The sequence below is a fragment of the Benincasa hispida genome, chromosome 10 (assembly GCF_027475165.1).
Source record: "Benincasa hispida cultivar pf3 chromosome 10, pf3_genome.v1.1, whole genome shotgun sequence".
In the NCBI taxonomy this organism is placed as follows: Eukaryota; Viridiplantae; Streptophyta; class Magnoliopsida; order Cucurbitales; family Cucurbitaceae; genus Benincasa; species Benincasa hispida.
The window spans coordinates 52,053,038-52,063,858 of NC_143487.1; the positions used below are offsets into that span (position 1 = coordinate 52,053,038).

General features: G+C 32.6%; 1 protein-coding gene across 3 annotated transcripts; it reads left to right on the forward strand.

Moving 5' to 3' along the window:
* The first annotated feature begins 3,077 nt into the window (after positions 1-3,077).
* On the forward strand, positions 3,078-9,912 carry LOC120088709 (4-hydroxy-3-methylbut-2-enyl diphosphate reductase, chloroplastic-like). Of its 3 annotated transcripts, none has more exons than XM_039046137.2 (10): positions 3,078-3,647; positions 5,017-5,213; positions 5,975-6,154; positions 6,299-6,430; positions 6,528-6,602; positions 6,692-6,797; positions 6,874-6,968; positions 8,207-8,392; positions 8,487-8,573; positions 8,686-8,891. In XM_039046137.2, exons 1-10 carry the CDS (start codon positions 3,383-3,385, stop codon positions 8,749-8,751), a joined length of 1,389 nt encoding a protein of 462 aa, XP_038902065.1. In that variant the 5' UTR covers positions 3,078-3,382; the 3' UTR covers positions 8,752-8,891. The 3 variants fall into 3 exon arrangements, with proteins under 3 accessions (XP_038902065.1, XP_038902064.1, XP_038902066.1); XM_039046136.2 differs by lacking the exon at positions 8,686-8,891 and adding an exon at positions 9,473-9,912 and having other exon boundaries at positions 3,099-3,647; XM_039046138.2 differs by lacking the exon at positions 8,686-8,891 and adding an exon at positions 9,490-9,912 and having other exon boundaries at positions 3,099-3,647.
* Positions 9,913-10,821: the final 909 nt, after the last annotated feature.

Consider the following 10,821-nt stretch of genomic DNA (forward strand, 5'->3'; position numbering starts at 1 on the left):
CACAATGGGATATGGGACTAAGAGCCTAGTAATAGGAGGGTCACATCGCCTTAGGAATAAGGGACATCATAGGATAAAGAAACTGGACTTTAATTAATCTAGGATTCAGCTACCCATGGGAACATTCAGTAGTATCTGCTTAGATCTCCTAAAGGAATTGGACACCAGACCGAATAGGTGTAAATTTCTGCTCATGTATATGAAGGAACTCATTTACAAGAGATCCATGAGTGGAAGTGGATCGTCCAAATCCCATTTAGATTGAAAACATACATTTTATGCATTTTAACAAAAATTACAGCATGCTTTTAAACTAGAAAAAGAGTTCAGAGATTATACCTTTGAAGAACACTTCTTCGCTAAATCCCTCGAACTATCAAGAACTCCTCGAACAGTCACAAACTCTTTGAACAGTCACAAACTCCTCGAACAGCAACAAAACTCGAACCAAAAGTGTGAAGACACTACCACTTGGTATCCTCGGTATTCTCAGGGTGAGAACCCAGGAGTGGTGGGCTTTGACTATTTTGGTTAGGAGGGAGTTTGAGAGTTTGGAGGAGGAAGACGATTAAAGAAGAACTATTGTATAAAAAAATGTTCTCAATCGTGTAAACAAAAAGTCTATTGTATAGTCTCTGTGTAAATTGTGTAGTGTTGTTATGGAAAAAAAATCTTATTTTATTTATTTCATTTTCCATAAGAAAAATCAACTAACCACCCATTAAAGTGGTTGTAGAAAAACTAGGATTATTATTCAAAATAATAAATAATATAAATAAATATGATAATCAACTTATCATACTATATTTATAACCTATAGTTTTAATATTGCATCATATACAATATAAACTATAGTTATTTTTCTCTATTTTATGGCATTTAATATAAATCATATTTATATTAGATTTAACAACTATGAATCTCGTTCATAGATTTATTTCCTCCAATTAAACATAATGTATCAAATACATTATGTCAATTATATCGTATATAATTGAACTAATTTAATTATATCATATATATTTAAATTCCCTCTTATTAATTTGAACAATTCAAATTAACCCAAAAATTGATTCTCAACTAAATCCTTTTGAGCTACCAAGTGAACCTCATGAACCTGTAACTTGAAGTTCTAATGGTACGTGAATAATTAATTAAACTTTTTAATTACATTATTCATCATCTGTTAACTGTCGGGCACTCCACTAAAGATCGACAGCTGCACTCTTTGCACTACAGATATATTTATGTGTTCATTGGATATAACCAATCAACAATATGATGGCCCTTCACAAATTGCTGGTAAGTACAGCTGGGCCAAATTACTGTTTTCCCTTGTAGCTACATCTAACTTCTTAAGAACCACTGATCCCTCTAATAAACAACAGATCATAGTCCCACTATGACTAAACCCCTCTTGGGCCAAGAGAGGGTGTGAGGTCACATTGTTCAAGACCTAGAATCAACCCTTAAAGGAGCAATTTATCTACTTACCCCTGCTTCGGAGAAGGAGTGAGTTCCATCTTGTGTAGCTGAGTTTCCAGCTCCTCAATCAGACAAATCCCAAAATGGTAGGCTTGTTGAGTTGGCGATCTGGCCATCTCACCCATACAAATCAAAGGACCGCCCTCATAGGCAGGAGTTCATAATTCACTCAGGATTAAGGTCATGTTACCTATGGTCATCCTAGTGAAATGAAAGTCTCTATTATGAACGGTGTTATATAATGAGACTAAGTATTTCTTGGTTCGGTCTTATACAAACTCCTTTGATAGAATATCCCCGCTCGCATGTCTAATATATGAATGATCAAGATCAGATCATTTGTAGCACTTTACAACATTTGTAACACCTACAAAGTGGGCCATACTTGTAGTGTCACCAGGATAAGGTATCAAGTCTTATCTATATACTACATACCATTTAGGTTATCACTTAAACATAATCCATTTGTATGTCTCCACATATATTTATTTCCTCCAATTAAACATAATGTATCAAATATATTATGTCAATTATATGACATTTTCCAACCAAAGAGGTTGCGCATATTTGAGTCCCTCTTTTATCATTCTCATTTTTACTCTATTTTCGCAGAAATCACCACTCCCAATTACTTAGTTGGTTATATTGCAATTGCATTCTTGAGGAAAGTATTGTTCTTTTAGAGTTTTTTTTTTGCCAACTGTTCCATTAACTTTGATATTTGAAGTACTTCCTATATTACTTGTTGATAGTCTGCACTTGTACTGAGGAACAAAGACTATTTATTTTTATTGGACTACACACATCATAAGACTACGTCTTGGTCACGCTCATCAAGATTTTGGTGTCATTGTCAAGGATGTATCATTTCAACAAAATTCTACCTTGCAGTAGAAATTGGATCAAATTGCAATTGTACTTGTTTTTCTTTATTACAGGCCACCATGACTGAAATTGCAATATATTTTTCTTTGTAGGTTAGGGTGATGCATACCGAGAGCACTTTGCAACATTGAGCTAGATCCTGAAGTAGAGAGGACTTTCCACCAGCGTAGAAGATTAAATTTATGCAACACTCTCTTGGTCTTCACTTTAGCTACAAAACTCTCTTTTTGGCTCTTCTAGTTACAAAACTCTCACAAGTGCTACAGTGGATCAAATCCTGAAATATATGCAAATGAATTCGTGAGAACACTAATTTTTATTCAAAAACTTGCTAAAACTTAAACTTAGAAATAACATATTTTTGCGTGTTATCAATCTTGGGATAAGTAATTGTATCCATAGACATAATCACTATATACAAGTTAATTCTTTATGAATTGTTCGTAATTATAGTTAGATCAAAATCATTTTCACTTTAAGATGTTTTGTCCGCACTCATACAAAGTTCCTTTGATGTGATCTCAAATCATTCGTCCTCCTCTCTTAAGTTCAAGACATTACAATTTAAGATTACACAATTTTTTTATATTGAAAATAAAAATAATCATAATTATTTGATGAATTATAAAACACGTGTCTTTTACTTTATACAAAATTAATGAAGACACATCTGCATATAAAAATGACCTGTTCAAACCGGACCCATCAGCAGAAAAACACAAAACAAAATCTTGAAACCTATATTTCAAAGTTCTTTCAATTAAACAATAAAAAGTTGGATTCTTTTCACTGGGAGTCGTTCCATTCTTTCAACCACCCACCAACAATGCGAATCGGAGGAGGAATAGGATCAAAGATTTGGTTTCCATTGATTTATTTTAATATTTTGGAGTAGAATTTTCCAGATTTGGACTTTGATTTTGAAACTTAATCTACAAAGAACCAACAATGCTGTGTGTTAATACTTCTACGTCAACTTCGATTCTCCTTTGTTTCTCCACCACCATTTCCAATGGCGATTTCTCTGCAGATCCCCCGTTTTCCCCTTCGCATAGACTTTGTTTCACGCAAGACCTTCTCCGGCGTCCGAGCTCTCCGATGCCGGAAACCCCTTTTCCTCCGGTGCACCGCTGATTCTTCGTCTTCTCCTGAACCGATCGATCCTGATTTCGATGCTAAGCTGTTCTGGAAGAACTTTTCCAGAGGTGAAAATTATAATCGGAAAGGGTTTGGGCACAAGGAGGAGACTGTGAAGCTCATGAGCAGCGAGTTCACAAGTGAGTTTAATTCTATTTGATTTTAGGCCATGTTTATCGATTTTTAATTAAAATTGGTGTAATGGTAATGGAATTTCGTTGATGGATGAATCATAATTAGACCTTAATTATAAACGTAATTAGATTCTTACTAATCTTATTTCAGACTGTTTACTTTGCACTATTAATTGAATGAATAATGTAATCTTACTGTTACCGTTACCGTTTAGTGTCAATCGGTAATAATATCTATAACGATAACCGTCACAGATTCATAATTCTCCTAATCATTCAAAAGTATTTGTAAAAAGCTAGTGGGTCCCTGTAATTGGATTGATCATCCTCGCAATCAGATTGATTGTATTTGTTGATTACGGATTTGGTAGTGAACTTCACATTTTGTTATGATTATAATGTAATCAAATGAGGCCCACTTTTCAGATTGCTATTGATGGATAGTAATAAACATGGCTTTAGTGTGTTGTATTCTCATATTGTTGATACCGATTTTTGTATTGAATGGTTTAGGTGAAATTGTGAATACTCTGAATGAAAATGGGAGTGAACCCCACATTTTGTTATGATTATAATGTAATCAAATGAGATCCACTTTTTAGATTGCTATTGATAGATGGTAATAAACATGGCTTTAGTGTGTTGTATCCTTGTATTGTTGATACCGATTTTTGTATTGAATGGTTTAGGTGAAATTGTGAATACTCTGAATGAAAATGGGAGTGAACCCCACATTTTGTTATGATTATAATGTAATCAAATGAGACCCACTTTTTAGATTGCTATTGATAGATGGTAATAAACATGGCTTTAGTGTGTTGTATCCTTGTATTGTTGATACCGATTTTTGTATTGAATGGTTTAGGTGAAATTGTGAATACTCTGAATGAAAATGGGAGTGAACCCCACATTTTGTTATGATTATAATGTAATCAAATGAGACTTGATAGATGGTAATAAACATGGCTTTAGTGTGTTGTATCCTTGTATTGTTGATACCGATTTTTGTATTGAATGGTTTAGGTGAAATTGTGAATACTCTGAATGAAAATGGGAGTGAACCCCACATTTTGTTATGATTATAATGTAATCAAATGAGACCCACTTTTTAGATTGCTATTGATAGATGGTAATAAACATGGCTTTAGTGTGTTGTATCCTTGTATTGTTGATACCGATTTTTGTATTGAATGGTTTAGGTGAAATTGTGAATACTCTGAATGAAAATGGGAGTGAACCCCACATTTTGTTATGATTATAATGTAATCAAATGAGACCCACTTTTTAGATTGCTATTGATAGATGGTAATAAACATGGCTTTAGTGTGTTGTATCCTTGTATTGTTGATACCGATTTTTGTATTGAATGGTTTAGGTGAAATTGTGAATACTCTGAATGAAAATGGGAAGCAGTTCACTTGGGGGAATGTTACTGTGAAATTGGCTGGAGCTTATGGCTTTTGTTGGGGAGTTGAGCGAGCTGTGCAGATTGCTTATGAAGCGAGGAAACAGTTTCCAAGTGAAACAATTTGGATTACTAATGAGATTATTCACAACCCAACTGTTAATAAGGTCCTTTAATGACTTAACTTTTCTTGCCTTTACTGTTTCATTGGTTAGATAATGATCACAAAAAGTTCAATCATATACCAAGCTTTCTTAAGCACTTAAAAACTCATTCTAAACAGGCTTGGATTCTCTAGTTATCATTCACGACTCACAAGTTCGACCTGAGTTTCACAAATGTTGAGTTGTTGTTACACTATTTTATTTAGTGACACTCTTGTGACTTCAAAAGTTACTGACATGATTATAAAAGAATGATCCATGCTATAGTAGATTAATACTAAAAATATTTATGTGGTTAAGAACTTCTCCCAAGTCCCAAGTTTAGATGATCTTTATTCTTTATACACTTTTCTTTTCGTGTTGCTTTGTTTGGCCAATTTTGCTTTTATGGTATCTATTGGAATGTCTTGAATTTATTATTTGGTACTTTGAACGATCAAATATGGGGGCAATGCCCTGAAACCTAAGTTGTATTCGTATTTATTATGATTCACAATTTTGACTCTAGAGTTAAGAGAAGTGTTCAAATCCTAGAGGTGTCTTTGATTTGTAATCTTAACCATTCTCTCTAATCATAAACTGTTCTCCTTCTGGTCGTTGACGTAACTAACACGTTATTAATGAACCACGTAAATCTATAAGTCGATTCTCTTTTGCTTTATGTTTTCTGTCCATCTTTGATTGTCGATTCTTAACAGTAGCTAACAACATGATGTATGAATTATCATTTTGTAACTCTTTGAAAACTTCTTACGAGTCTGCAGCGTTTGGAGGAGATGGGAGTGTATAACATTCCTCTGGAGGAAGGAAAGAAACAATTCAATGTCGTTAACCCTGGCGATGTTGTGATTTTGCCTGCCTTTGGGGCTGCAGTTGACGAAATGATTGTACTGAATGATAAAAAAGTTAAAATTGTTGACACAACTTGCCCATGGGTTTCCAAGGTACTCAGAAAGCCACTCTCACTGCCTTGTGTGAATGTTTTTTCTTTTGGCCAATTTTCCACTTCCACTTAATACCATCATTTGCGGAGAGAAGGCAAAAAGTAGCTGTTGATGCTGAGATTATACTGCATTTCTTTCATGTAGGTTTGGAATGCTGTTGACAAGCACAAAAAAGGAGAATACACGTCAATAATTCACGGTAAGTATCGTCATGAAGAAACCATAGCGACTGCTTCTTTTGCTGGAAAGTACATCATTGTGAAAGACATGGCAGAGGTAAATCCCTGGTAGTTTTGTCCCTTTTCTCAACACGTCAGACTGGCACATAGAATAAGTAAGCAATTTCAGAAGTAAAATTCTGGACCTATGTCAGGCAATGGATGTATGCGACTACATTCTCGGGGTTGAACACAATGGATTGATCTCAACTAAAGCAGAATTTTTGAAGGTACGACATGCTAGCTATTTGCTTAACCGAACTTGTGATATTTTGTGATAACGTTCATGATAGGAGTCAAGTTTCTGTCTTGTTTGTAGAAATTCAAGTCTGCCGTTTCAAAAGGATTCGATCCGGATATTGACCTCATGAAAATTGGCATTTCCAATCAGACCACAATGCTCAAAAGGGAAACGGAAGAGATTGGTAAGTTTTTTGAGCTGTTGAAACCATGTCAAACCTTAATTTTGGGAGAAACTTGATTCTATGATTCTGATTACAGGAAAATTGATGGAGAAAACTATGATGCGGAAGTATGGAGTTGAAAATATTAATGAGCACTTCATTAGTTTCAATACGATTTGTAATGCTACTCAAGTAAGTACTCCATTCTTCTTACACAGCAGTTGTATATGTTAAAAGGGGTCATGTAAGGCCATTTGATAACATTATTGTTTTTCATTTCTTGTTTCTTGTTTTCTGTTTTCTATCTCCTATTTTTTAAAAACTAGAAACAAGAATATGTTTGATAATTATTTTTATTTCTTGTTTCTTGAAAAAAAAGCAGAAACAAAAATTTGTTTGGTAACTATTCCTTGTTTCTCGTTTCTTGTACTTTTTTCTCTTATCTTTTCACTTATTTTATAGTTTAAATATGTTTTTATTAACATGTATTAAAATGTAGAAAATAATCATAGAACATTTACATTATCAAATACAAATAAGTGTTGATGCAAAATTAACAATAATAATATAATTTTTTCTATCCTTTTATGTTGCTCAAATGTGATTTGCAATATTATTTCACGTTCAAGTCATTTGTTTTAAATGATGTCAACTCAAATCTAACTCAATTATGTTATTATGTAAACATCGTGGTTGTAAAATAAGTGAAGTTAAATGAATATTTAATAAACAAAATTTATATACTGTAAAAATGTATTTGTACTAAAATTAAAGTAATATATAAACATGCATATTATAAAATTTGAAATTCAAAATTCAAAGAATATTTAAATATACCTATTGGAAATTAAAATAATATATAAATCTAAATATTGGAAAATCTAAAACTAAAAGTTAAACTTTATATAAATATTGCAAAATCAAAAAGTAAAAGAAATATTGAAAACAAAAAAGTATATTTTCGTCTCACCTAGGAAACAGGAAGAAACAATTTTTTTTTTTTTGGCTCATTATGCAAAACAAGAATATTTAAACTAGAAACAAAATAGGAAGAAATTGCTTAACTACTTTTTTTTTTTGGTAGTTTCTCAAATTTTGCTCAATTTAAAAAAAAAAAAATGTTTCTTAAAATTTAGAAACAAACTTTCGGTTATCAAACAAGTCTATTTCTTAAAAAATAAGAAACAGAAACAGGAAACAAAAAAAGAAACGTTATCAAACGGGCTTGTAAAGCCTTAATTTAGTGAGAAATGGATTAGATAGGAAGTTTACAAATAAGGACCACATGTTCATTGATAATAGGCCTTTTCGGATCGAGTTCAAACGTAAATTCATATAAATGGCAAAACCTTCCTCGTAGTAACTTACAAAATTGTGTATATACTCGAGTAAAATCTCGTGATGGTGATTGGAGGTGTTGTTTCCCTTAGGTGCGCCAAGATGCAATGTACGAGCTTGTGGAGGAAGATGTGGATCTCATGTTAGTTGTTGGTGGATGGAACTCAAGCAACACCTCTCATCTTCAAGAGATTGCAGAGGCTCGAGGAATCCCATCGTATTGGATCGACAGCGAGCAACGTATCGGTCCAGGAAACTCAATATCATACAAGCTCACTGTAAGTCTAAATTCAGAGTGTTGATCCAAAGATACTGTACTTTGCATCTACGTCTTCTTTCGTACTCATATTAACTCGTTTAATCGCACGGCAGCACGGGGAGCTGGCTAACAAAGAAAACTGGCTACCTGATGGACATATCACCATTGGAGTGACCTCTGGTGCCTCTACACCAGATAAGGTAAGTTAAAAGAGTTACTGTCAAACCTTGGAATGTTTTGTCTGTGACTGTAAATTGTAAATCTGCCATTTCCCTTGACATTAACTTTTATCAAATGGGTTAAAAATTTTAGGTTGTTGGAAATGTTCTTAAGAAGGTTTTTGACATCAAAGGGGATGGAACTGCACAGCTTGAATAGCTTGGATAAAGTGTATAATGTTACTGAACTGTTTTCTTTTTTTTTTTTTTTTTTTCTTTCTCTTTTTTTTTTTAAAATAGATATTGATCTGACAAAATAAATAGACTTGAGACATTATTATATAAAATAATATTTGCAAATGCTTGTGAAGGAATATCCTGCAAACCGAAGGTAGAAAGAGGAAGATCCAAAATTCTTTTCTTTTAATAAGAAAGGATTTGATTCTTTTCGAATTTAGTTTTTTATTTGGTTCTATTAAGCCTATAGTTGACACAGTTATTTTAATGTGGAAATGACATGCTAATATGATTAAGTGATGTGGCTTTTGACATAATGTATGACACAATAGAATAACCTAAGTGAAGTATCAATCCATTTTAGTACAACAATATGCATGATGGGAGATTCCAGTTTTTGACCTTTTTCGAATAAATATTTTATAGTAGTTGAGTTATGCTCATGTTGATATGTATATATTGAATTGAATTATTTTTATATTTGGGAGTGTCTAAGGTAGTTTGTGTCTATCTTCACTAATTTCACGAGACAATATGTTTGACCCTACAACATTTGAGTATTAAGGAATGAAGTTCGTATGATATTAATAAAGTGATCGAATCTTGCAGCGGAAGCGAGTGATCACTTTGCTTTCAATTTTGTTTTGGAAATCATAACATAGAAAATAAGAAAATACAGTAAACAAAATTTACAGCATTCACAGGTTAAACAAAATTGCAGGAAAAGAAAGAACTCACCTCTGAAGATTGTTTTAAAGAATTTCAACGACTTCTTCTTCCTCAATGAACCGATCTATCATGAATAGTCTTGTGACGCCACTAGGTCTTCCCTGCTATTCTCTAGCAAGAGATCGATTGGTGGGAACCTCCTTTTGGAAGAGATTAGGGAATAGAATTTTGGGAGATCTTTTTATAGAGAACTCGCTTCTCTGTAAAATTCATTAAGAGAGAGGAGAAGGAGATAGGAGGAGATGGGAGGAGATGAGAAGAGGTTTTTATTGGGGTCGGTGTGAAATCTCGTGGTTAGCGTAGTTTGTAAATTTTGTATATAAATTATGTATATTGTAGTTTGTAAATTTTGTATGTAATAAAATAAAGCGCTATTTTATTCGACATTTAGATTGCATTAACTCAATTCAATAAACTAAGATCCAATGTTATTTTATGTAACTTAAACATGCATGTGGTTAACATAATAACTTAAATGGTTTATAGTATATGAATAAGGTTTGGTATGTTATACTATTATTTTATGTAACTTAAATATATATGTGGTTAACATAATAACCTAAATGGTTTGTAGTATATGGATAAGGTTTGGTGTGTTATACTAGTGACATTACAGATACGATCCACTTCAACTGTTACGAAAGATCTGATGCTAATTGTTCATGTATAGACATGCGAGTGGAGATATCCTATATAAATAGTTTGTATAAGACTAAACTGCAAAATGATTAGTCTCTCAATATAACGTTGTTAATTGAAGAAATTAAATTTTCATAGGATGACCATGGGTGACTTGACTTTAATTTTGTGAGTTATGAACTCTTGTTTATGAGGGTGATTCTTTAATCTGCATGGGTGAGTGGCCAAATTCATCGACTCAATAAGTCTACAATTTTGGGTTTTGTCCGGTTGGGAGTTGGGAGTTGGCTTATTTGGACTATACACTGTTGATATAGTTACGAGCGATACATGAAGAATTGATTAACTGATGTGGGTATTTAGTGGAGTGACATGTAATTAATGAATATTGATTAATTTAATTAAAGATTTTAATTAATTAATCTGGTATGATTGAAGCTTTTAATTTGTAGGGCCATAAGGTCCCTTGCTAGCTCACTAGAGTAAAACAAACTCAATTAATTTTGGATTAATTTGAATTGTTCAAATTAAATAAGAAAATTAGTTGTATAAAGATACATTATAACATAAAGTTAATTTTGAATAGATACAAATTATACTTTATAATATGTGAGAGATAAATATTTGAATAAGATTCAAATATTAATTATATGAATAAGATTCATATAATACTATAGGTTAAAAT